At 39.0% G+C, this 27964-nt stretch overlaps 1 protein-coding gene across 4 annotated transcripts; it reads right to left on the bottom strand.

Annotated features, from left to right (window-relative positions):
* Positions 328-27964, bottom strand: FAM204A (family with sequence similarity 204 member A). 4 transcript variants are annotated; one of them, XM_018041524.1, is made up of 9 exons: positions 27886-27931; positions 22340-22377; positions 21642-21880; positions 21033-21120; positions 20876-20906; positions 20594-20693; positions 13318-13407; positions 1245-1351; positions 328-937 (listed from the first exon to the last, which is right to left on the bottom strand). In XM_018041524.1, the coding sequence occupies exons 3-9, from the start codon at positions 21873-21875 to the stop codon at positions 886-888; spliced, it is 702 nt and encodes a 233-aa protein (XP_017897013.1). In that variant the 5' UTR covers positions 21876-21880; positions 22340-22377; positions 27886-27931; the 3' UTR covers positions 328-885. The 4 variants fall into 4 exon arrangements, with proteins under 4 accessions (XP_017897013.1, XP_005698583.1, XP_017897014.1 ...); XM_005698526.3 differs by lacking the exon at positions 22340-22377 and having other exon boundaries at positions 27886-27964; XM_018041525.1 differs by lacking the exons at positions 22340-22377; positions 27886-27931 and adding an exon at positions 27522-27567.

The raw sequence follows: 27964 nt of genomic DNA, 5'->3' as shown, positions 1-27964 counted from the left end.
ATCTGTAGTGAAAACCACTTAGAAGGGCGCCAATCTTCTTTCTCCTTATGCAATCACTCAGTGCTTCCCAGAGCAATGGGGAAGAGGAGTGAAAACAATCAAATCATGTTTGTTCTTAGAAGGTTAAATGTCTTGAGTTATAACTGTCTAGTACCGTTATACCAATTTCTCCAAGAACCATCTCATACTTTAAAGAATGACACAGCTGAGAGAGATATTTAGGAAGACATTTCCAGGCAGAGAACCTGAATTTAAACCATTCTCCAAATACTGTTAGATTCTGTCCTTTTTTAAAATGGTGTTATTTAACCTGAAGGTACACAAAGATTAATCAACTGCCTTTATTATGTTACTATGAAATATCAACTCTGCTGCCTACAATAAAGAACTGATAATTACTTTTGTAACATTAAGATAAAGGCATCTGTAAACACAGGTTCTTTCTTGCACTTACGACTAATCCATCATAAACAAATGCCCATCTTAAAAACAGCTCCAGAGTGAGTGCAGTCACACTGAGTGCAGATAAGAAAGAACAAGGAGCTCACCGGCTCGGCTCCAGCAACGGAGGAAGAGCAAAACTGATTTTATGCTGGAGGTCTACACAAATAAATAGACAAAACCCTCCCCCCCCCCCCCCCACTATATACGCTTAGATTACTTGCACAAATAACGGGATAGTCCATTTCACTCACTTCAATGGGACGGACTCTTTAGAAAAAGACTGAAAAACGATTTGATAACCAACTCCCAGATTTTATGCTGATTTTTTCTATTTCCATCAATTTTCTGACATAGTTAACATAAGCAGGAAAATCTTTTGTAGTAAATTGAGCAACTGAAGACTCGAGTGAAGCCTCAAAGGTCTTGAAGAACTCTGGCAAGTCACATATATCCCATGTTGCTTTTGGTTTCCCACCTCTTCTTTGCTTCAAATCTAAAACGAAGAACATGAAAATCTTGATTCATTTCTAAATACTTCACTGAAGTAACATGTTTACTAAGTGCCAAAGCAAAATAAACTTAAAGAAGTTTTCACACACTCCATCAGTTACAAAATAAATATCAAATAGGATGAAGACTTGTCTCTATATTTATAATCTGATAAACATGCAGCAAAGATCCAAAGAATAAAATACATAACAATTATGCCCAAACTGGATTCACAAAATGTATCACAGGATTTCTGTAATTGCTATGAAGTTGGTAGAATCACTAATTTTACAAAAATTCTTAAAACTCACCCCCAGGCAAGTTTCTTCTTTTTTCGTGCAACCTGTGAATTTTCAGCCTCCTTTTTGGCTTTCACAAAGTTGTGGCAGGCAATAGCTTTGGCAATTTTTACACCAAGCTAAGAATTACAAACAAGAAAAAGTGACAATAAATATTCTAGCTGATACAAGAATTACAATGATACAGATACTCGAGAATTTTGGGTAAGAATGCCAGGTCAGCCTTACTTTACACGTGCTAAGAATGGAAATTCTTAATGCTTGGGCCTCTGAAACCGCCAAAGTGCCACCACAAATGCAAAGATGCAGTCTCTTTTCTCCTCTGCTCCCTCAGCCCTTCACCCCAGCTGTGCCAGTCTCCCGGATGGAGCTCCTTCCCACACCAAGGCCCCTTGAGGGCCCACCAGGCCTGTGGATGAAGATCTTGAAGCGCTTTCAGCATTTCAGTAGGACAGACAGGAATTTACCCTGATAAGGCGGTGCAGGCTGACACAGACATCCAGTGTCTTTGCTTTGGGCTAGAATTATAGCAATTCCGTATGGGCGCACCCGTTATCTCATGCTGATCAGAAGCTCGGATTGGCAGTCATAGATGTGATTAATAAAACACGGGAAAGCTAATTACTACTTGATAAACACACTTTGTGTGATGGGCAATCGCTTTTCACTCACTGACAGAAAAAAAGAATATAAGGGGTGCCAAGAGGCAAAAAGGCGGGGCCCCAGGACCACAGCGTTCCCTGCCAGCAGCCCCCTTCACACTCCTTCCACTCATCTGCCCCAGTCCTAAAGGTCCCAGCAGAACAAAGGGTCCTCTCAGCCCCGCCCCGCAAGACTCCTCGAACTCAACCCAACACCATCTTCGTTTTTGTATTTCTCCAGCCCTTCAGCTTCTACACCACAGCCTACGGTTCCAACACTGGACTCTCCACGGCCCTCTGGCTGCAGAGCTGTTCCTCAGTGAGTGTCTCCAGGACAGGCATGGGGCTCTTCTGTTTTTAGTGGGCTCCAATTTTAAAAACATCCGCCTACATGGAAGGCTCAAAAGTATGTTAAAACAACAAAGGCTACAAAATACTCTTCCTGGTGTTTCTTTCCTTTCCTCTACCTGACCGCAGCCTACTGCGTTTCAGCAGCCAGCCGACTTGTGGACAAGAGGAAAGGACCCAGAAGCCACTCTCTGGCCAAAGTATTAGAGCCCAAGGTTTGGGGACCTGCTTGCCGACAATGAGGCACGGCAGGCGGTTAGGGGCTCACGTGTAAGGGGAGACGCTGACCTAGGAAAGTGAGGTTTGGCTTGCCTGCCATTCCTTTCAGCTCACCTTGGAGAACAGCTTCTTTCAGGATGAAAGAAACAAGCGGTCACCAAGCACTGTCCAGGGTTTACAAACGAGAACAAAAACAGATCCGATCTTTCAGTCCAGGAACAAATACACATAAAGAAGGTAAGCAGATGGAAGTCAAGCCAGTGTGCTGAGGTGGTCAAAACCCAAAGGAAAGCCACTGAAGGAAGGAGGGTTTGTGGCTGGGAGCCCACCTGGGACAACAGACCAACCCAGAGTCTTCTGGACACGCAAGCCAACACTGCCACCACTACCATCATCACCATCTTTTCTCACAAGGAGCACATTCATGCAACCAATATCATGAGGGCACAAACGCATTATTTTGCCAGGCACTGTTGCGGGTACTGCAGACATGGCTCTGAACAAGAGGGCTGGGGTGGAGGGAGCTAGGGAGAAGGGGCTGTCAGTTACATCTGATGGCTTCAATCCCTGCCCTGTTCTCTTGGCTCTTTTCACTTTCAGTTCTTCACCACGGAACAGTTCATTTAAGTCAACTAAGAAAAGGATAAGAATCAAAGGGCTGTAGCTTCCTCATCGAAAGAGAAAACAAAGCTCAGAAGAATGCTGTGGCATCATTCATCATGAAGATGGATTTCCTATCGACTAAAACGCCATCCGTTTGTCATAAATGTAAAAAAAAATCAAGTTAGTGCCTGTTGGGTTAGGCTAGTCAAAACCGCAGTATCCGACACATCTCCGAATCTCACTGGCTGAACTTTTGTTTCTGCTTCACTCCATGTCAGCTGTGGACTGGCCAGGCTCTCCCTCTGGCGCTGCCCGCATCTCAACATGCGGCTTTCAAGCCTCAGTTGCGGAGAAGAGCTGGCTGGAGGGGCTCACGCTGGCTCTTCGGTGCCTTAGTCCAGAAGCGACACACAGCGTCTCTGCTCACAGCCCTCTGGTCAGAGCACAGTTCCACCTGGTGAAGGGGTGCTGGGGGACGCACGGGGAGCAGGAAGCGCACCTAAGGAACCGTCTACTCTCAGGACACACAGCTCGCCACTTCTGTTTAAGAGGTACGCCGAGTCTCCCCACATTCGTGCAGGACAGTCTCCTCTCCTACCTCCAAAAGGTGGAACACGGAATTCAGTATTTGTCTGTCTAATTATATTCCTACGTATTAGACAGCAAATACAAATCTGATGTATGATAGCTTTGCTGAGATCACCCCACCTCAGCTAGTTTATCTTCTATTTAAACTGAGCCTACACTTTTGAGTATGAAACAAAAATGACCTGAACTATACAGCTGCTATGTACCATTAACCATGAGACAGAATTATTTCCTGAAACTGTCGTAAATTAGGGTGTAGTTTATATTTGTAGCTTATTGAAACTTCCCAATATGGGTTTTCTGGATTTGGAGGAGACAAACCAAAGACCAACTCAGTATATCTGGATGCCGACTGTGGTCATTTGATTCACGTGGAACTCTTTCCAGCATAGTCACATACTCTTAGAAGGGAGATTTTCTAGCAACATGAAGGCTAAACCCAGCACAATCAGCATCACAGATAAGACTGAGAGCACACACACCACGTAAGACACAGAATAAACTTCTTAAAAATAATTCATGACAATGTAAGAAACACGTGTTTACATGAGAGGGCTCCATCGTTTTGTAGACGAAGTGAGCAGCGTAAGCGATTAGGTACAGAGGCAATACTTTCAAACAGACTTGTTTGTAGGGAAGTCTGTGTTTTCTGACTGTATTTTGCCTGGGGTTAGGTTCAATGAAACATTCTTTACCTGATAAACATTAAACAAGCCTGGTCTATGTATTTAACTGAAAGGAGATTTTAGCTTGTAAGGATGATGAAAAGTCCTATCGATGCTGGGGCCTTTGCATGCTTAAGATGAACATGTTTCACTTACTCCCAGGAAAAAAGAAAAAAGAACAGAAATATTTGGAAATCTGAAAGGATCATAAGATCTTCTATAGAAAAGACAGTTGAGAAGAAACATGTTTTCCCAGGCAAGAAGACTAAGCCAAGCTCCAGAAGAAAAAGAATACCACGCTATGTTTCAATATTACAAACAAACAATATATGTCCCCAAGAATCCCCCTTTCGCTTCTCTAAAAAGAGAAAAAGCATCTTTGGGCCCAATGTAAACATCACAAAAGCTTGGTCAATGGTTTTTATATTAAAAAACGGTTTCGGGTCATCAGATAACTAGAGCAAAACCATGTGGGAAGAAATTTTTTTTAAGAATAAAAATATATACAGAATTTCTTCTATGTGTCGTCAAAGTATCAGCATTTTCCATATAGAACATCCAATATTTTGCTGCATTTTAATTAAGGTGTCTAAACATTATCACAAAGAACTGCAAATTGGTCAGAGCAAGCGGTAAGGAAAATTAAGCTCTAAAGGCTTTTTATCACCATATTTCAGGAACCAAGGGTGTAAAATGTTCTAATTTGGGATATATTAAAAGCCATAAAAGGTCTTTCAAAAAGATTAATGGTACTTTGCTTGGATTTAAGATAAGGGCTTTAGCTGGTTGGAAAAGCAGGGCCCTGGCTGGACCCTTGAGGCATTCATCTTTACAGCCACTTGGAAGATTTGTAAAAGCGTCTGCATAACCTCAAGCAAATGCACGGCGACATTTTTTTAATTCCTTTCAATTTTACAGGTTGAGCATGTGTAAATCATATTGGGTTGTAAAACAGATATAATGGCACATCGTGTAACATAGTCAAGATTTTTAAAAGACAAACTTGCAAAATAAAGTTAGTTTTTCTCGCTACACCTTGCCCTGCTAAAGTTTGCTGATAATCATTTAAAGAATCTGATTCAAACAGCTTCATCTAGCATCACTGTAAACTTCTTATCCATTTCATAAAATATTTTACTCATCTTCAAATTACTAGCTTGTAACAGATTTATGAAGTTTCCCTCCCTTTTGCACACTTTCAAGGCACTTATTTAAAAATACCAATTATCATACTTTAACTTTTTATGGAATAATAGGTCTCTATGAAAAATATTTATGCCATTCTCTTTTGTTCTTTAATTAAATGAAAACAGATGTTTTCTGAAGTAAAGCGGAACCATTACTGGAGTACTTAAAGTGTTAAGGTCTTTAATTTTTATATCAGTTTGGTCGACAATTCCTGATTGTCTTTACTCAAGCTCAACATTAATGTCAAGCAAGTTACCTAGGAGACGAAAGAGATCAAAGAGACAAAAACCCCTCCAATGTCTGATTAATCAAGCCTGCAAACAGCTTATTTCTTTTCGCCTGCATGCAAGTATGAAAATGAGATTCTGGGAGCCGAACATTGTGCAGATTTGTTCATTCTTATCAGAACAAAGCCAGCGGCAGCTTATTTCATGGATCATTGGCACTGTCGTCAGTGCTACACAGAACGGGTGACAGCTCCTCATTTTGAGGCTTGAACAAAATTAGCAAAAAGTCGGCACAAATTAGCCTCTCATCTTTTTGGTAATATGACATTATTCATTTACTTTTTATCCAATTTTTAATTTTTTCCTTGTCAGCTATCCCTTTCTAGTGTCTCTTGCATGGCATCATAAAATGCCTTCTTAAAAACAAGCAGAGAAATAGCCAAAGTTGAAATAACATGCAAAGTTCAAACAGCAAAGAAGAAAAAGCACTTCCAAGGACCAATGATGCTTTTTTTTTTTTTTTCTTTTTAATAACTTCCAAAACTTTGCAAAAATACCGATTAACAGCTTAGAATACCATGAAGTTAAGTTTTATGAAATCGACAGTATATTTCAATAAACAATATGACGTGGCTAATGTGTTTTATTCAAAGCACAGGTTAACAGGGCAGGTGCTACAGTGAAGTCAGGATGTCTTCAGTGGGACTGGGACATTTCCACGGACATACCTGAGAGCCGAAGCTCTGAGGACAGAATAAGCTACGGCATATCCAGTCACTTAAATACTGACTTTAAATCAAGTCTTCTTCCCTCTGTCAGAAAGAACAGCCTAATTTCACTGTCACCTTAAAACGGGCATGCACACGTTTCCATGTTTGTGTACTACATATATCTATGCTGTGTGCACAACCGCACAAACACCTGTTATTTATTTTAACACCTATAACTTCAAATCAGTTAAAGCCAAATGGTTTTTACTTCACGGCATAACCCAACAAACCCTGTTTTTAAAATATAAGATATATTTGTATAGACATATTACATATACTGTATATTTACATGTATAAATATATATGATTCACCTTGCAATTTATATTTTAAAAAATGTATTTGGCCCATGACGTATGAGAAGATATATTTTGATTCATATCCTCAACTGTGATTTCATAGTGAAATAGTTTATGTAACACCTGGTTTAATGATTATTAAGGCTTCAAATTATATGTAGATTACAGTATTCCAAAGCGGGGAGAAAAGACGTTATACCGTTGAAATTACTCCTGGATAGAGACATTTACATTCAAGCAACTTATCCCATTCATAAGGGAAAAAAATTAACCATAAGCTGTTAGATGCTTTACACAGTCCCCATCAGAAAGACAGTTTTTCTTTTTTTTAAAGAACTGTAGTACTGTTTTCAGCAATTTCTTTATCTCTGTTCTTCTAAGTAAGAAAGCTTATTAACAAGCTTTGAACTTAAAATCACATTTACAATAATGTGCCATCAACAGTTTTATAAGCTAATTAGAAAAAGATTAATTAATGACTGGCTGCTAATAAAATGGCAATCATGAAGAAAGAAACCAAGGGTGCTAAGCTTCAACTACCACCAATTAAGAGCTAATTACAAACAAATTATATATGTGTTTTGCTGTGGGCTTTAATTTACTAAAATGGTTTTAATTAAAAGAGAAAACATGCTGATTAATTGAACTGCAGAAAAAATCTACAGTATAAACTGTGCTTTGTCTGTCTCTTTAATTAGACTTGTAACATCTGAAATCTTTTTTTAAGGTTTGTTAAAAGCACCATAAACATAATTAAAAGAGAGCATAAGAAACACCATTCTAGGTGATCACCCAATCATACCCCAGAGGTTAAAAGAAAATGCCCTCAGTGCAATGAGATCTAAAAAGCACACCTAAAAGCTTGAGAGGAAAACCCATCACTCAGTACCATGTTTATTTTTCTCGTATTAAAATGCTCCAACTTCAAGGATGTACACCATTTTTGATAGGAAAGAACGTATCTTTCAGCTCCACGTAAAGGAATTCAACTAGGCCTTCCCTCACCTGGACAGGCAGAGCTTATTTTCCATACACTGTGCTACCTGTTAATCTATATGAAATAACTGAATTACTTTTAAGAACTAAGGAGAACAAGGTTTCAAAGAATTAAAATTACCATTGAAAAGCCCCCCGGACTATGCACAGACTACAAAATGACACAAAGAGGAACGTTTAAATTAAAAACCACTGAGAAATGACCAAAGTTAATGGAAGTGAGTCATTGCCACATGATCCTTAAGGGAGGCACATACCCCTCCCGCCATGGCAGGCAGCTTCCCCAGGTGGCTGATCACAACCGACCAGCAACAGCCTGTTCAGTGAGGACTTCTTTTCCCCAGGGTCCTAGATTCCCTCCCAGTGCTAATCAGTGAAATATACTGCAGAGAAAATGGTCCTATACTCTGCTGTCAAAATGGAAAGACCAAAAGAAAGTAAAAGTAAGGGTGGGAGGTAGGGTAGTAAAATTTCAAAGAGGGACATAAAATACATTTTGCCAGACAGTTTGCAGGCATTAGATGACTTTGAAACTACGTATTCTTCATATACACTCCTTGAACTGACAACAAAGAAAATCTCCTTTCTGTGAAAATAAGATGTTGAAATGGAGAGATTCAATTTTAAATTCCTAGTATGTACCAATGGGTACTGCTTAATGTATTTGTACTTTGTTTACCCTATCTTCAGTGACTAGAAGTTATAATAATTAAGAAAATAGAAAGCACCTGCAGGCCTTCTTAGAGTCACAGGTTCTAGTGATAAACTCGGATAACAGCTAATTGGAATATATGTTCAGCTTCATATCTGAACAAATCATCTTACCTCTGGAATCATGGTTGTTAAGAGAGTTCTAAAAGTAGTCACAAAAACAGGAAGAAAATAATTTTGCCCTCTGAATTAGTGAATCAAGAGTTTAGAACCACAAGACTTTCTTCACTATAATATCCATCAACTCAGCTCTTTTTTTTTTTTGTATGTGTTGCAAGCAAACAACTTTCCTAAAATATCAGAGCTCTTGAAACAGCACTGATAGAAGCAACTTCAAACTTAACCAGGTTTGGCAGCATCTCTATCTCAAAAATTGAAACAAATCTGTCAGTTCTGAACTCTGGATATGCAAATACTCCAGGTACTTTGATAGCTACATCTGTCAAAACTATTCTGTTAGGGGAGGTTATTTTGGGGGGAGGGGGGTGAAGTGAAGCTCTTATTCCATCAAGACAACGCAGTATGTACATCGACATGAAATTAATAATCAAAATGAAAGGATGAATTACAGCCAGAATCCTCTCGAGGAAACTACAGCCCAACAATGAATTGTAATGGAAAAATTCTGAGTGCCAGAACAAGTGCTGTAGCATAGGAAATATTTCTGAGAAATAGGAAATATTTCTTCTTACACATTAACATAAAATACAAAAACTAACTCCTCAAATGTATATATATATCCCTCTCCAACAAGAACGCCTTACGATTTTTCTAGGAAATGGTTCTAAAAATAGAACTTCAGCAACAAATTAATAATCTGCCCCAAATTTAGAGAGTATTTAATGTATTTAGCTAGGAAAGAGTACAACTCAATCAACTCAAATACTGGTTTTTTAAAAGGACCATTCCTACCTTGCCCTATTTAAATATTAACAAACTATGACTATTTCAACATTATTAACTTCACCTATGTTTTGGAATCCAAAAATCTAAGTAGCCTATTTAAGAAATTTAATAAAGCTAGAATTAGATTTTCAGTTTAATTCATACTGCCAACGAAATATTTATCATTACCTATAAGAAGAACACTATCAAAGTGAGACACTTTCTTTTTTATCATTTGTACTTGTGACACCTTGATTAGATGCTAAACAAATACTGTGTTTAACAGTACTAAAGGCTGAAGTTATAAGTTGGTGCAAAAAGCTTTAAGATATGAAACATTTTATATCATTACTCCAACTGAAGGCTACTGACCTTAGCAAAGATAGTAGCAGATTATAAACAAAATATTTCAGATATGAATATTAATAACTTGCAATTATTTTTTAAATTACTATAAGTTACATAAAATAGTTGAACATTACAACATGAAGTATGTACTGATGTTTCCAAGGAATTATGTTTAGTTGGTGCTGTCAAAGATCATCCTATTTGAATCACTTACAGAAAAGGTAACCTTCAGGGGCATGAGCTATATACAAAGCTCAAACAAAATTCACTGGCAACCTCTCCTCCCCACTCATTTTTGCTCTAACATGGTACAGCTATAATTGAAAGCAATATATTTTCTAGTTAATGTAGGTGTGACTCATTCAATGGTAGAAATTCACTGTCTGCTGCCAAACCAAGTTGATTTTTATGTACAGCAGGCTAACATGAAGATGCCTAGAGACAAAGTCTGTTTTCAAAATGTGAGATTCAACTGAAATGCTGCTTACTTTATTAAATCTAAGCTTAGCACTTAATTTTAAATACTTGTTTCTACTGGTTTCTACAAATTGGTATGATCTGGACTGTAACAAAGTGTGTCAAAAAAGATAAGAACCAAAGGATGGCATTTTTGAGGATCACTATCAATAAATGGAATGTTCTTCCAGTTCAGGCCTGAGGTTAAGAAGCTATAAATGTGCTCAAACATGTGTGTGAATGTGCATGTGTATGTACACACACATAAATAGTAATTTTTTAAGAGCTATTTTTTTTTCAAATTAGAACATTTTCATCAGTATGACACAAACCCAAGTGTATTTTTCCACTTTTATCTCTCCTCCAAGATTGTTAACAACAAAGAAGGATTTAATTGATAGGATGGACTTTCCCAAAGCAACCACATTACAACATGGCAAAGCCAAATTTGACAGCACAATCTCAGTTTCCAACATGTGAACTTAAGCCATCCCCCACACCAGCTTACACCCATCTTTAATGTCATCATTAATTTAAGGGTATATGATTCTGGACAGATACGTGCGTGCTGTGTCATAATGCTCGTGCACTGACAGCTTTATTTTGACCCAACAGTTTGTTTTGTTTTGTTCTGTTCTGTTTTGAGGAACTGTTTTCAAGGCCCATTCTCAGACATGGGTTCTACTTCTGGCTTCACTCTTCTCAATATTGATACTGCCCTGTTGGTTTCACAGGCTTATAAATGTTAAACATCAAAAATTAGTTTCACTTATTACAGTTGGAAAAGGCTTTAAGAACTCTGAGATCTGTGCCTCTGAGCAAAGGCTTTATCAGCACATCCCACTCACTGCTTCTTGAAAAAAGAAAACGGTACTGATTAAAAACCAGTATACCTGATTTCCAAAAGGACACCTACCATGCATATATACCTTTAATTCATAAAGGGTTTCTGCCCCAAACTCACGATTACTTACTTCTCAAAATCTCATCTTTCATATCCACAGTGATTGGCACAAAGGAGATAAACATGAAAAACTTAAACCTCAAACTAAACTATTTATTCAAGAATTACATCTCGATTACTTCAGTTATTCTTCCACGGGTGTTTAATTAACATGTAATCAGTATCTCTTCCGTGTCTCTGTGTGGCCAGTAAACACTTTCCAGAAGTCTTTCCACTTATACAAGGAAAAGAGGAGGGCCCAGATTACTCTTTTTCCTTTTAACCAGAAGTCGTTAACTCCACACTAGATAAATTTTCTTTCACTAGAACAAAGCATTATGCTGGTACGGAAGTAAAAAGAACTCTTGAGAAAATGCTTACTACCCTTACAAGTGCTGAAAATGGGGTATATTTCTAAAGCAATCTCATTTGTCATAAAGCATGACAGGAAAGAATAACCTAAATGGTTATTATCATTTATTTATATAAATATTATTATTATATTATATATTATATGATATCATTATAATTATTTATTATTATTATTAAAATGGAAAATACCTAGTCAGTAGTATGCAATTCCCATTTCAAAAATAGCAGTACGACAAATCAAAACATAGAAATAGAAATTCAATACCCTCAAAGGAAACACACAGGTCTGAGGCCTCAGAGGCTCTACTTCTGCTGGCTCTGACACGTGGCTGCCTGCTCACAGGTGACCACTGATGACACAGACAAGGAGGGACTGAACATGCAACCCTGGTGGACACAAGGCCCCATGACCCCAGCCCTCCCAGCACATCACGTAGGGAAAATAGATCCATCACGTAGGCAAACTATATCCCAGCTGTCCAGGTTACTGGGAGATTTAACATAGACACATAACAGATTCTAGAATCCAGTATCTCACTGAAGACAAATTTCAGATCTGATTTGCCAGGTAAAGATGAAAAGTACACTCAAATAATGTTTTCAAGATCTTAATTATAATAGTAGTTGTCTCACGCTGGAAAACAATCAGCAATGACTGCTAAAATAGGTAGGTAAGGAATAGTGAGAAAAAGGTAAAGAATAGTGAGAAAAAGAATATTCACAGAGTCTCAAATCATCTCTCACCTCTCTGTGAGATACGTATTAATTTACACAGGGAAGAATAATGTTTGACAGAATAAACCTGGAGATACCACCTTAAGCAAATAATCAAAGGAACATCATCAATAAAGTAGACAAATGCATTCTGATATCCTGCACTGAGGATACTTCTGTGATTTTCCCACCAATACACGCATGACATGAATCTAATCATGAGGAAGCGCCAGACAAAGCAAACTTGACAGACATCCTACAAAATCATCAGCTACTCTTCAAAACTACCAAGGTCCTGAGAAACACAGACAGACTGAGGAAACACTCCAGATTAAAGAAGGCTAAAAAGACACAACAACAAAACTCAGCGCCCGAGACCAGAAAAAAGAAAACTTTTCTCTTATTATAAAGGCAATCACTGACATATTTGGCAAATCTAAATAAGGTACATAAATCAGAAAAGAACGATCAAGCAAATATTGACTGTTAACATTTCAGGTATCTGAGTGAAGGGCAAACAGAAATTGTTTTCCAAATTTTGCAACCTTCTCCCGGAGGGTGCAAGTGAGAATCTTCTGGATGCCTTGGTACTTGGGAAAAGAATATTCAATACACCTATTAGCTTTATACTACAGTCTTTAGGTTAAAAAAAGGCTGAGATTTCTTTAGGGCTGAGGGAACTATTTAGAATATGCAGTAAGAAACCATTCTGGGGAGAAAGGGTTAGGAACACACTGAGAGATGTGTCCCCAGAACACACGGCTGTCCTCAGGGAGAGTTAAACTGAGTTAAAGATGAAAATGGAAAAAGAAAGCTAGCCTTTTCAGTACACCTGGCAGACAGAGCTCTGAACTAGATGAAATCTAGAGGCTGAAGATCAACCGTGGATTATTTCCAGCATTGATTTATATAAGAATAATTTATTAACATTAAAGACAAAAATAAAACCCGTATTTTAAAATAAATGGGAGATTAACAGGGAAGAAAATGGACAGAAAGGAAAATCTTAGATCAAATATTTGAACACTGCACTTACTCGTGATCATGCAAAGAACGTACACTCATTTCAGAAGATTTGAAAGCACAGCAGAGCATCATGGTGGGGCCGACTCACCTCGCGAGTGGCTAGCTGGTTGCTGAGTTCCTCGGCCTTTTCAATGTTCCACTCTTCCACAGCTTGGTCTATCCTCTTTTCAAGTCCCGACTAGAAAGAAAAGAAACCTCAAACTTAGAGGCAGGAAAGAAAGGCAAACCCTTGCTAGCAAAGACTATGTCACAGGACCACACCAAACACATTATGTACTTAGACTACTTCATTCTCACAATGACTGCATACGGTAGTTGCTACCACTCCCATTTACTGATGAGAAAGTGAATCAGCAATATGAAATGACTTATCCAGGGTCAGATTAATTGAATTAAGAAGAAGGAGATGCAAATCCACATTTCTGTGATTCTAAGGACTACACTTTCCCTTGATAACAATATGTTAATAAGTTAGAGATTATGGCATCCTTATTATAGAGCACATCCTTTCTCACTATAAGAAAACTCATTTAATCCGTATAACAATTTGATGAAATAAAACTGTTATCCTGTTTTGAACACAAGGAAACAGAAGCTTGGACTCATCAATTTATCCAAGTCAGAGTCTGTTAAGTGTTAAGCCATCACATGAATCTATTAATAGATTTGCCCAGAGCCCATATTCTAAACCACCCTTTTCCTCTGCCTCTTTCTCCACTGCCCATACTTTCATTCACCAGCCCCTCCTAGCCTCTGACTATGGGTATTAAGTTGGATATTAAACACAGGAGGAAAGTTATACTTTACTTTCTTATGGAAATGCTATTTATTACCTGAAGATACTTCATGAAGTCATAATTAAAATTTTCATGGGATTACCAAACAGACTAGGTAGGATATATCATATCCTATGAAAAGATACTTGTTAGACTTAAATAACTGAGTTTTAGTTTGTAGAAATAGTTACCAAAGAAAACACAAACTTTTTAAAGAGATAGTCTAATATATATTTCTTAGACGTTTATCCCAATGGTTTATCTAGTGTATCTTCCTCATTTTTGGTTAATAGACTTCTCCCACTTAACCTAATAAAAGAAGTCCAAGCAATGTCTCTTCCATCAGAGCACTGCTTGATTATAAGAGAAACTTCACTCCCATGGAGCCTTTGTTGAAACAAGACTTTAAGAATGCCCATGCATAATGTGCCTAAAAAGATTACTACGGAAGCAAAGACCAAGGAGGCTATCACTGATGACGTCTGTGTTAAGTGAAGACTGTTCCTTCTCACAATCCTTCACCCCACCCAGGCCTGGGGGACGATGTGGTTTTTTCCTTGCTCTGGACTGGCGCTTCAGAGTGTCATTCAGTAGCCTCTCAGAGGATCTGAGCCCAGGCCATGCTGCCCGACTGTCTTTTTTCTACCCTGATCTTGTGATCATCCACCAGTCTTCAGAAATTTCTCTTTTTTGTATTGCTGCAGAATTCCTCTCTTGATGATCCAAACAACATCCTGGACTCACTCTTCCAACATCCTTCATCTTCAGGGGCCACTAAATAATACCCCCACCCCCCACCCCAAACCTATACTCGAGGCCAGGGACTCTACAAGTGTGGTCTATGTTCCAGTTCAAGTCTGCAAATGATGCCAGTCTGTGAACTGAGCTTATGCCAGAATGCAAATCAACTACATGACTATGCATAGGTTTGCCTAGGTGATTTTTTTATTAGAAGAGGATGGGTAAGGAATGATGAGGACAATCAGACTTCTTCAAAGAAAGAAGGCGTATACTGGGTTACACTCAGGCACAAGTTCTTCATCTCCTGGAACCCTTGAATACACTTGCTCTAGGCCACATAAGAGCTTTACAATGTAGAATTCTCTCCAAACACAAGATTCAGCCCTTCCACTTACCTCGAGTCCTCAGAGAAAGTGAACCTGTCGGGGCTTCATTTGGACCCCATACTCTAGCACCATCATATTTATTCTCATAGTCCTTCAGCCCCTTCCTGAGTCTCCTCTCCTCCCTTTCGGGCCTGCAACTCATGAATAACCTTTTCAAACTAGACTCTAAGCCTTAAGCTCTCAAAGTTTGAGTCTGAACCAGCAGCATCGGCACTATTTGAGAACTTGTTAAAAATTCAAATTTGAATCAGAAAACTCTGGGGGTGAGGCCTAGAAATCCATCAACTTAACTCCCTTTGGTTACCGTGGAGACACAGCTTACAGTGAAAGTCCCCAAAATGGAAAACAAGAACATTCCCCTTTTCTGGAAACATGAACTGCTGAGCTGATGGCTATAATTTTCACTGAAAAATAAATGAGCTAAAATTACAAACCTCTCTACTATCAATGAACTCCCATTCCCTGAGGCATTCCAACCAGCCTCTAATACAGCGCGAAGAGCACTGGGCCAGAAGTCAGAGAAGGTGATCACAGCACCGGGCAAAGGAGGTACTTAACCCATAAGCTTCAGTTTCCTTAGAGAAAATCAGAGTCGGCATGGACGACCAAAATTCTCCCCTAGAAATGAAATTCTAGAATTCCCCTTACATGTTCAACTTTGCTTTTAGCTCTTTTAGAAGTTTTTTTTTTTTTAATATCAATAAAAGTTTCACTAGATATGACTGCTTTTTTCTCCCCCTTTTCTCCTTTCTTTTCTTTTTAAGCAATTTATTTAAGTAAAATAAAATAGCTCCTTTTGGCTTTGAAAAATTTCTGCTTCCATACACACACCCAGATTCTGCTTCTATACGAAGATATAACATTCCAAATATTTTTAAAATTCTTAAATAGTAATAATAATAAAAACCCTGAGGCTAAACATTTCTATCACCTTAAGACCAAAAGCTAACAACAGTTTAAAAGAACACAGTTGCTGAGGTCAAATCTGGATTCAAATTCCAGCTCCTCTACCTACTGGCCAAGAAACCCTGAGTTTTGTTTCCAAACCTCTATAGGCTGCAGATCTCTCACCTGTAAAATGAGAATATTACCACATTCCTTGCAGAGTTACAGGAAAGGCAAAGAATACCTAGCAAAGTTTTTAGAACATAGTAGTCACTCAATAAATAAGGTATTCACATTGTATCTATCAGGATACCATTAAAACAAAGAGAAGGTTCTCCCATGGTTAGAGAAGCCTGGTGGGTTACAGTCCACGGGGTCACAAAAAAAAAAAAAAAAAAAAAAAAAGATGGACACGACTTAGCAAATAAACAACAAAGTAAAACTAAGTTGGACTATTTCTTCAGAAGAATCTAGATTTGGGACCATTTTCCTTTTCAACCTGCTCTGTTTTCTTAGACAAATCATGCTGGGCTTCAGTTGTTTCATCTGTATTATGAGAATAATAGCTGGTGAGTATTAACCCATCCAACAGGGATCACATAAAGATCAAGAGAGAAAACTCGGTACCTGATACCAGGGGAACATTGGGTACCTCTACATTCCCACCACCAGCCACCTGATTCCCTCCCACTCCAGGCAGCCAGCCTGTGATCTGTGTACCGGATCTTCATGTGAGAGCCTAGTAAGAAAAAGTATTCTTCTAAAAAAACAAGTTTGAAAATAGCTACACAGTACAACAGCAGCTTCCTCTCATAAACAAAAATCATCAAAGACCTTGTGCAGTTACTCTACAAATTATTAAACGTACTTTTGGTTTTTCTTGCCAAAAAGTACCCATTAAGAATACATAAACTACTCCCAAAGATGACTGCTAACCAATCAAATTGATGCAACTAAAGAATACTTAAGGCATTTATAATGAAATTAATGAGTAAAATTTATTCCTAAAGAAATTCCCAAATAGATTCAACATTAATTATGTTGCGATTATAGAAGTTTTGTAAGACCCAGAACTGCTGCCAGAAACACAATTATAGCTGTATTTAACACAAGAACACTTTAAAACAGCTCTATATATTAGGAAGATTATATTTTAAAATACAAGCCTCTCTGCATTGTCAGGGAAGCAGGTGACAGCAGTGTTATAAATATACATCCTTGGTTGAGCAAGTTTCAATAGTCTGGAAGTGTTCCAAAAAAAAGAGGGGGGAAAGAAAAGAATAAAAAAGATGGATCACACAACAGACTTAAGAAGTTCGTTTTGTTTCACCAATCTTGAGAGTTGAGTAACTGAGGGAAAAGGGGACTAAAAAGGGTTGAGAAATAAAATAATGGAGCAGAAATCCATGCTGGTTTTGTCCAAACTGCATCAGGGATTTTCATGATCCTCTCTAGGTTTCTCAGGCAGTAGCTATCATCTGGTGGACTGACATTTATTCTTCGCTTTTATCTTGGTGGCTCCAATGTGGACATCTTTTACTGTCTATTTACTCTGTTGGCTTCACAGTGGAGACTCTGGCATGATAGCCCAAGGGGGCATGGAAAACAGTGATCCCAAACCAAAGAATAAGTGTGAACCAGCTGGCATGCAATTAAGCTGAACTACCAAGAGAATATGAAATCATCTGGCTTCACTGAATCCTTCCTTTCCTCTTATGCTTACACTTACTAATAGAATATTAAGTGCTGGCAACATCCTGGGAGATACTAGCCTGGCCAGCATCAGTTTCCTTGTTCAGGAGATGCCATGACTTTCTTCGTCAGGTGTCACACATACAGAAGAACACTGCTGTTAAGAAAACCCAAACTTCTAAAAGAGATCAGTGAGTATATATAAAAGGATTTATAGCAGTCTTCCCTTAAACAGAAATCTTTTTAAAATGGAGCTTATCATTTTTTTCTAGAATACATCTAATATACAATGTGAAACAGAATACTAGTTCTTAAAACTGAGCTGTACAAAAGTCTTTGCACAAGGAATCCTAGTATCCTTTATTAAAGTTACTCCTCATGAATTCCAAACTTTAGACAAAGAATAACTTAGCAATATCTTGCCAATTATCAAGAAGGTACAATTTCATACACGTAGGGAAATAATACTCTAATACAGATAGACTGTAAAAAATACTCTCATAATTTCTACATTTTGGAAAGGCTAAAAGACTGAATTTTATAGCTTTAACTTCACTAAGAAACAATCTAGATATTCTAAAGTAAATACAGGATTCCCTGGTGGCTCAGAAGGTAAAGAATCTGCCTGCAATGCAGGAGACCCAGGTTCAATCCCTAGGTCAGAAAGATCCCCTGGAGAAGGGAATGGCAATCCTTTCTTGCCTGGAAAATCCCATGGACAGAGAAACCTGGCAGGCTACAGTCCATGGAGTTAGAAAGAATCAGACATGACTGAGTGACTTACAATATAGTTACGAGAAAACAAATATTGTAACAACTGAAGCTCAAAGACCACCTAATTCACAAGCACAACTTTAAAAGATATTTCTGATGAGAACCAGTATTTCACCATTTCTGGGAATTCCCTGGTGATCCAGAGGTTAGGACTCAGCGCTTTCACTGCAGGGGCCCAGGTCTGATCCCTGGTTAGGGAACTAACAGCCTGCATGCATGCAGCGTGGCCGTAAAATTAAAAAAAAGTTTTTTTGAATTAATCATTTTTTCCCTCAAAATAACAATCTAGTCAGCAGTTAGGACTCTAAAGCAGGTGGGCCAGAGATGGCCTGGGGACCACTGCTGTCAGCATGAGCCTCCCACCTCATGCTTTGGAACAGGTTTGCTGCAGTCAAGAGCATCCTCTCCACAAGATCCCTCCTCCCAGCCCACCAGAATCACAGTGGTCAAGAGCATAGCAATCATGTTAAAATGCTTATCAGCCTCTTGGATGGTGAAGCTGGAGAACTGAGAATGGTGGAATGAAGCCTGGGTTTTAGTTTCAGCTCTAACCAGTGATTTCTGTAAGAAATTTAGCATTTCTGTACCTGCCTGAACATTTGGGAAAAGGAGATTGCTCAACATCTCTAACTATTTGCAGTACAAGGTAATCCTGGTACCAATTCTCCAGTGTTCCACAGACTAGGTGACAAGAATTCTTGGCAAAGTTGGAATCAATGGTTCACAGGTAAAAACTCTGTTGTCAGTTCTTTAATGCATGTGCCCTCAATGAGGCACCCAATTTTAAACCCCAATGATCGGTTTAAAAATCAAGCCGTTTTAAAAAATAAATAAATAAATAAATAATAAAAAATAAAAATCAAGCCGTTTTTCACAAGAAATACTGATGAACCAGAAAACAGTAATGATCTCTACCTGCATAATAATAGTATACAGCAATGATCCTGTCCGTATATGCAAGACACAATATCCTTGGGCTTTAACCAGGAGGCCTCTGTACTTCCATTCTGGCCCAGAGCTCAATTCCCATGCTCCTGAAGTCTGTCAACATTCCCCTGGATAAATGTGTAAGTTACTCATTCATTCTAGCCTCTATCAAATATTAACACCATCTACAGACTGGCAACTGCCAAGCATGTGCCTAGAGACTCAGACTCTCCTCCAAGCCCCAGCCTCATTCTACCAATGGTCTACTCTACTCTGTTCACTGATACCACCCACGCACCAAAATGAACTGTGGATAGGCCTCGCTCTAAATCTTCTCCCCTGCAAAGCTTTCTCATCGTTGTAATCAATGTGACTATTCACACCACTGCTTAAGTAAAACCCTGAATGGTTCTCTCCCATCCTCCTGAAATTCCAATCTCCCCACCACCTCACAAGCGATCCAGAGGCAAATACCGTCCGTTCTACTTCTACAGTGCACCTCAGATCCAGCCTCTCGTCTACCTTCAGCAGCACCATTCTCACTCTAGCTCCCATCATCTCATGTCTGGCTGAGTCTCTTAACTGTTCTCATCTGCCTTTGCTGCTCCAAGGTCCATCTTCGATGTAAGATGCAATCTTTTCACGTCACTCCCTTCACATAAATCCCTTGAATGGTTCTCAATTGCATTGTGACGAAAACCCAGTTCCTTAATGCATCCTTTAAGGTCCTGCACAGTTTGGGCTCTGCCTGCCTGCTTCTCCAGTCTTATCTGGGGTCATTTACCCTCCTCCTCGCTGACTCCATCCAGCCAAGCTGACCTTCTCACTGCTACTCACATGTCCATGATGGCTCTTCCTCCCCAGCAGGATCTTTACCCAGGTTATCACCTCTACACTAGTGGGCCTTACATAGATGGTTCCTTGCCATCCTTCGGTCTTAATGAGACAGGCCTTCCCAGACCACTCAGCTAATGTGGGGCCTCCATATTAATTTCTTCACAATACCCTGTTTCTTTTTTAACAGTTTTAAAAAATGATTTGTAACTATATATTTACTTGTTTATCTAGCATCCTGCACACATTAACTTCACTGAATGAATTATTAAGGAGAAATACCTTAGGCAAGACTAATTGCAAACTGTTCCCACTGGTGAATAGAAGATGCAATAAAAAAAGATCTTACCTTTTCAACTTTTTTCCTTTTAACAGGGGGGTCAAATCTCTCATTGACTCCAAAATACTGGGTAAGCTCCTTCCACTGGGTTTCACTTGAAGACTGTTCACTGTAAAAAAACAGACAATAACTTATGTTTCACACAAAATGTACTCATTATTACATTTACCGTTTTTAATTCATTACAATTATATTACATCAACTACTTCTTAGGTTTCAGAGGTAATTCAACAATTTGTACAAGTTCTGCAATACTGTCTAGGACAGACAGATATTTTAAATTCCACCTACCTATGAGATTCTTCTTCATTCTTCAATTTGCCTGAAAAGAATTCACAAAGTGTCAATACCTAAGCATTTGGTTATTTCAAAATGATGGTTATTAAAAATTGTTCAGTCCAACTGGTCACAATTTAACACTATTGACAATTAACCTGAATTAAAACACCTTTTCTGGAGCGTTTTCTTTTTTTCTTTTCGGATCTAGAAGCTGAAGTTTTCTGTTCAGAATGCTTTTTATGCAATTCTTGAAATTTCTACATAAAAGCAAAAAAAAAAAAAAAAAAGAGCAAATATGTCTTGAGGCATAGTATACATCTGAAAAATAACATGTTAATAAAAACTATATTCTTAACATTTATAGAAACACAAATATAATGAAAGTAGTTTAGTTCTTCTTAAGATACTCTATTATCTGAGACTTTTACAACCTGAATTATCTTCATTTATTTCCAAACAAGTCAATCTGATAATTTAGGGGTAAAAGTCAATGACTCATAGACTTTGTAACAAAGAGATTAAGACTGAAACTCCTTGTGTATTGTGTTAAGGAAAGTAGTTAATCTACGTTTTTTTTTCTTACTCTTTTCATGAAAAACAAAACAAAAATGAATGCAAGTATCTGAGTGACCGAATGAGTTGGCCACAGACCCAGAGAGTAATAAAACCATTCAGAATCAATCTTCCCTACCTGTTACCACCAAGAACACACACATTCTGACCCTGGCAGAGACACACAGGCACAGACTTCAACAAGAACATATGAGAGAAAACCTACATTCCACATATTCAAGGGGATTCCAGAGGGACACTCTTCATATGCATTTATATTTGCCTCTGCTTCAGTGTTTGGTCCATCTGTAGGAATATCTACGATCTCTGTCTTTTTAAAGGTCCCATCTTCTTCACCCTCTTGTAAGTTATGTTCAGAGCTCTCTAATGTGGTATCATCGTCAGAATTCAATTCAACATCACTTTCATTTAGGCCAGGAGGTAGCAGCCCACTCCACATCTTTTCTGCTCGAGGGAAAAAAAAAATGAATTAAGATATATAAGGTAAGGTAGACATGGAAAGAATTTTAAGACCATTAAAAGATATACCAGGAATCTAATAATTATAGCAATGGTTTGGGAAAAGTCCATTTATACTTTTTAAAAATTGGTATAAGGCAGGATACACCCTCCATATCAAAATAATTTAAATATTTTGCTTATATAAATTTTTTAGAAGTGTAAGATAGTTTAAGTAAGTCTGTTACGAGACACACCTACAGCTGAATGACTTAATGACAACAAAACCTTGATCCTCTAATACGTGAATAATTTTGTCCAAAAAAAAGAGGAAATTCAGTAAAAGCATTCATAGTTCAAGAATGTTAAAAGCCTAACAATATATACTGCAGGTAACTTAAGAATTATAAAACTATATTTCAAGCTGTAACAATTAGGAAATAAAAATAAAATTGGATTTCTCACCTGTATTTGAACATATAAAACTTCAGAGGACTTATTATCTATGGAGGAGGAAAACAATTACACAAAGGAAAATGTTTAAGCTGTGCAAGCAGTTTGAGAAAAGTATGGTGGTAATAAGGATGTCCCAGTTTTACACTTGACACTGCTTGTTAAAGTAATACTAAATGGAGTATAATCTTTACAAATTAACAAAATGTATAGCTTTTTAAAGTAAAAATACTGTATTCGGAAAACAAGTTCAGGGTGATTTTTATCATTAGTTATACAGCCCACTGGTAGAGAGAATCATTAACTATTGTTAAGTCTAATAAAAATAATTTTTAAAAATTGAAGTTGTAATCCTTTTCTAAAATTATAATTGAGTACATTTCATTCTTAATCTCCATGGCACAGTCTAGTTTAGTATACATAATAAGCCAAAATTAGTTCATTTAAAAGATGCCTAGAACAGAGAAGCTAGTTCTGCTCATGATTTACCGTCAACTGAAGGAATAAAACGGAAGGGTGGAAATCTTTTTCCGCTATCTTTCTGTCCTCTGTTGTGTTAAAACCACCAGCACTGTCTCTGAGACAAAGTATCATGGCATTTTGCATACTCTGAACAATGGATTCCTGATAACTTTTAAGGACCTCCTCCCAAATCCAAAGAATCAGCTCTCACTTCTCACAGTTTGGGTCCAGTCTCATCAGCTGCTGGCTCTCTGAAAAACATCCTTACCAAAACACTGTCATGGCTTTTTCAGAGGAAGATTTCTAACATCAAACTACTCTAACTGTAATTCTGAGGAAGTCATTTTTAACACCTCTGACCCTGTTTTTTCATCTGTAATACGGGGCTAATTACCCTGCACACAGGGTTATTCTCAGAATGAAATGAGGTAAGCTACTGAAACATTCTACACGGTGTTCAGGAGGTTCTGGGGACTTGATCAATGACCGGTTCTTTCTGCCATTATCGTTTATTTCTGTGGCCATGTACTGCATTTTTATCATTTCTATTATGGGTGGCAGCATCTATACAAGGTATTTTTCAAATTTCTAATGTTTGAGGTGCATTCACTTAGTAATTGATACAAGTCATTTAACTCCCTGATTTCCACAGTCTGACATGAACTTTCAATTAAAAATGTTGATGTTTGGTTTTCTGAATGGAGCAATAAAATCAGAAGCAAATTACCAGGAAGATAACAGAACCTAAGCTTCAAGGCTCATCTTTTGCATAAGTTCTTCGAAAGCACTATACCTGATTTTGTATTTTGAATCTGTATTCCTTTTTTTAAAAGAAGAGGACTCAAATCACATAAATTCCAAGCCCTATAAAACCTGCTATGTGTGTGCGTGCTTAGTTGCTCAGTCACGTCCAACTCTGCAACCCCACGGACTGGAGCCCATCAGGCTCCTCTGTCCATGTGACTTTTGAGGCAGCTGGACTGCCTGAAGTTCAGACTTTTCTGGAGTGGGTTGCCATTTCCTCCTCCAGGGGGATCTTCCCCACCCAGGGATCAAACCCACCTCACCTTCACTGTAGGCAGATGCTTTTACCACTGAGCCACTGGGGAAACCTGAATCCATCCCTAAATCTGGACTGAGGATTTTAAAAGTTGGAGTGGAGGTAGTACTGAGATACTGTTAGCACAAAAGATATGACATATAACATGCCAATATAGAAAAACAGGTGTGGAGCTATTAATAAAAACATTTCTACTGTTCTGCGAAGCAGGAGGAAGGCTGTGATAATCCGCTCTACCAGGACTTTGCCACTGGCATATAATACACCTTCAGACTCACTATCCATTTCAGGACTTTAGGATGGTAACAAGTTTCAGAGTTAGCCTTCTCCTCCCTGTCCACAGCATCTTCTCCATGTCCACTGTGTGCCAGGCACTCTTCAAGACATAGAAACAGCAGTATACAGAATGGGCAAAAAAGCCTAACCTGATGGAACCAACATTCTTATACAAATGGCAAGCTTCGGTCCATCAGCAGCCAAGTACCACTCAGCCCAGACTTCAGCTGTGGCAGCTCAGATGGGCACAGTTCTTCCACTGGGCCACTGCTGCAGTATCTTCACAGGGTGAGTCTATGTTCACTCGGCACCCCAAGAGGCTTCACCTTGGGAAGCAGGGCTAGTAGCTGTGGAGAGGGCATGCCTTTCTTCATCAGCCTTTAATCATTTTTGATCACTTTTGGACTTCCTCAACTCCATCTATGTTTAATAAGTTCTTGCTGCTGTGGCATTAAGAACTGTCCTCAGCAGGCTGTCGGCTAGTATAACTTCCTGTGTGTGCCCATGGTGGGGGAAAAACTAAAATAAATTTTAAAAAGTGGACTCTATGTCCAAATCCGTAAAAGAAGGCGAAGATCAAAGAAGACATGTCTCTGCACTTAATCCCTAAGTATCTTTGAAGCGATGTGCCATTCTCCTGCGACCGTGACATACACACATACACAAACAGCAGGACAACTTGGTGGCCGCTGACACACACACAGAGTCGACTGAGCAGCCTGCAAAATGAGGCTGCCCACCTGAGCAGCAGCTCTGACTGCAAATCAGCCGATGTGGAGTGGCTGCTTTGTGACTTGTTTTGGGCTTAGGTTCAAAACCAGTGTCTTTCTAGTCAAAGCATATGCATGTTATTTACACATTTCCAGTTGTACTACAGTACCAGTTGGTCCCATTAGGCCCCCTGTTACTTCTGTTTGGGGTGCTCTGGATTCTGATTCTCTAGTTCTTTGAAGCATCTCTCATCTCATACCTTTCAGGGTGCATTCTTTCATTTTAAAGCAGAGAACCCTTCAAACGTGGGCATTACTCAGCCATTCTCAAAAAACGTCACATACCAGAGACCAAGAAACAAGTGTTTTAGTGTAGATTATAGTTAAGTCTATATAACAGTCCATGTGTTGATATATTAACTTTCATGTTTTCAGCCGGTAAGTCAAATACTTTAACCATTTAGCCCCAAAGAAGATGTGAATCATTCAGAATCCCCCTATTCGCTGTGATTTTGAAAATCAGCTTCTCCATTTCACATACTCTGTACTGCTGGAGTGAAGATTCTTCCCAATCCACAGTTATTATACAAAGAAAAATTCAGTGTATGCTATGCAGTCCAGGGTTGACATGATTTATGATGAACAAAAATATTTATGTCACATCCTAGTCTGAATGGCTGGGCTTTCTTTTGCCCTTGGAAACTAAGCGCAGCTAGTGCTTAGCACACCTGGGCAGGTATCAGTGTATCTAGAAGAACATGACACAGCTCAGCAGTTCCTCACTAAGGGTTTTTCAAAGTTTTATGAAGACAGTAATGGAGATTTTTAAGCTAATTTCAATACTCAAATAGACCAACATATTTCATTTTCCCTCAAACAATATCATGCACCTTTAGGTTAGGAAACTAAAATTCAATGAAACATTATTCTTCACCACATTTTCATTCATCTGATTGGTAGCTAAAGGCCTGAGTTTTACTAAAAAGGAAAAAACACAAATTAATGGGTATAGTCTAGTAGACGCAATATTTCAAAATTCAGCATCCATGGAGAGATCAAATTACAATAAATGGGATTCTAGGTTGTGAAAGGATTGGGAGCCAGTGTTAGAGCAGGGGAAAAAAACAGTTTTAGAAGTCAGAAGATGGGTTTCTAGTCCTGAACAACGTAACTGTGGAAAAGCCACTGCATCTGTCTGGGTCTTCACCCTTAACCTAAACCATGAAGGGTGTGATCAAATCTCTGAGATGTCTTGAGGCTCTAATATGCCTTTTTATGGATCTCAATATTATGTGTGCCCAAATGCCCAGAATCACTCATTCTTTGATGTAACACTCCATTCTCTCTCAGTCAGAACAATACTAATTAAACCCCAACACCCTAGAAGATAAGGTCTCTCTCCTAACCCAGCCACCACAGCCAAGCTTGCTAGTTTTCAGTAAGACCCTGCACTTCAGAGAAAATACCTAAAAGATGCTCTGGAGAAAGGGAAAGAGACCCCACTGTGACAGAAGAAACAGAACCAAAAAGAAAAACAAACCAGGTCATCGCTATAAACGGCATACAAACAATGTGACAGGCACTGTTTACCCTTTACCCTCACAATGACCATTCCACTAGGAATTATTATCTAAACCCCTTTTACAGATGCAGTAACAGACTCATCCAATGGTTAGTGATCCACTAATCTTAGAAAAACAGAACTCTGTAACTCAAAACTCTATAGAGTGCAGAGTTTAAGTAGTATTATATTCTTGGTGACAGAGATTTGAGAGTGGGTCTGAAGAATGTCCCCAGGCTGTAATTCTGTTAAAATTTGATCAAGAAGAAATTTTTTCTCACTTTTTAAGGGCAGAAAGCTATATAAAAATGTTATACCAAATTGAATACAGGCCTGGGTAATAATACCACATTTTCTGAAGTCCAGGTAACAGCTTATAATCAAAACTCAACCTAAGCAGTTTATGGGTAAATGTCCCCTGACGCTCATATTCCAGACTTTCAATTCCATTTTTACTGAATGAAGTTGCCTTATCTCCCAAATTTTGTAATCAAGTAGAAATAATCACAGAAAACTGAAAATCTTGTCTGATCTGAACTTAAATCTCACAGAAATCGTAAACCACCACCTACCAATCTGAAGACCCTGTTAAATAACTTACACAATAATCAGTTTTTGTGACTGGGCATTAATTACTTAACTGAAATACTTCTAAGCATGTTATCATCATTAATGCCCTGTTCACGTTTAAGAAATAAATGTGCTCCGTTTTCTCAAAAAGGTACAGAAAGTACAACGGAATCTCAGGCCTGACTTCGGATTTAAGTTACCAATCCGATTACCCAGATAAACTATTTAGCAGGATTTTGCACGTATGCATATGTCAAAGCGAGTGTCTTGTTCAGCCTAGGGCCAGAAAACACTCCCCGAGAGTCAAGAAAGATTCACAGGTAGCCAATAATACTTCGAGGTCCATTTTAAAATTGGATGTCTCCGTGAGAATACTTACAGGGTGCAAACCTGCAAGAGGGGCGGCTCTAGAAACGTACACCTTGCGCTGCACGGCTCAACCACACGGAACTCTGCAGGCTCTCCTGCAGCTGGGCCACACTCCGATGCCCAAATGGGAAGAATCCCCTCCCGGCACAGAACTAAGCTCCACAGATTCTGCTGTAGGATGTTTACCTTGCTGACTCTCCCATCAACTGCAGCTCGTTTCCGGGTACGGCAACTGTAAACAAGAGCCCGTTTCCCGGGTCGAAAGCCTTCTTATCCTGTCTCACTCCGGCCGGGGTGGGACGGAGAACCCCTCTCCCACCAACAGAACGGGGACTCCGCCGCGACGCCGCGTCACAGCAAGGCGGAGGCCGGTTCAGCCGACGCTCCCACGGGCCCGGTCAAAGGCTTTGCGGGCCTGACCAAAGGTTTTACGGCTCAGCCGAGAGGCTGTGAGGCCGCCCGCACTTGCTCCCTCGATCCTGGCACCCTGCCTTCCCTGGGTCCGTCTCCCTGGAGCCCAAGAACCCGCCTCACAATCAGCCGTACTCACCAGTCCGGACGGAGCCGCCCGGCAGCCATCTTAAGACCTGCCAACATAGCGCCTTCTCATTGGCTCCGACATCTCTGCC

Source organism: Capra hircus, chromosome 26, assembly GCF_001704415.2.
Source record: "Capra hircus breed San Clemente chromosome 26, ASM170441v1, whole genome shotgun sequence".
NCBI lineage: Eukaryota > Metazoa > Chordata > Mammalia > Artiodactyla > Bovidae > Capra > Capra hircus.
This window is presented reverse-complemented; position numbering and strand designations above follow the sequence as displayed.

Bases quoted from the DNA above. Each gene is read 5' to 3' on its own strand.
- FAM204A (XM_005698526.3), bottom strand. From the start codon at position 21,875: ATGTGGAGTGGGCTGCTACCTCCTGGCCTAAATGAAAGTGATGTTGAA. The intron at 20,907-21,032 runs GTGTTTTAATTC...AATTCTTTTCAG, and splicing joins AAGAAAACGCTCCAGAAAAG to GCAAATTGAAGAATGAAGAA. The intron at 20,694-20,875 runs GTAGGTGGAATT...GTTTTTTTACAG, and splicing joins AATGAAGAAGAATCTCATAG to TGAACAGTCTTCAAGTGAAA.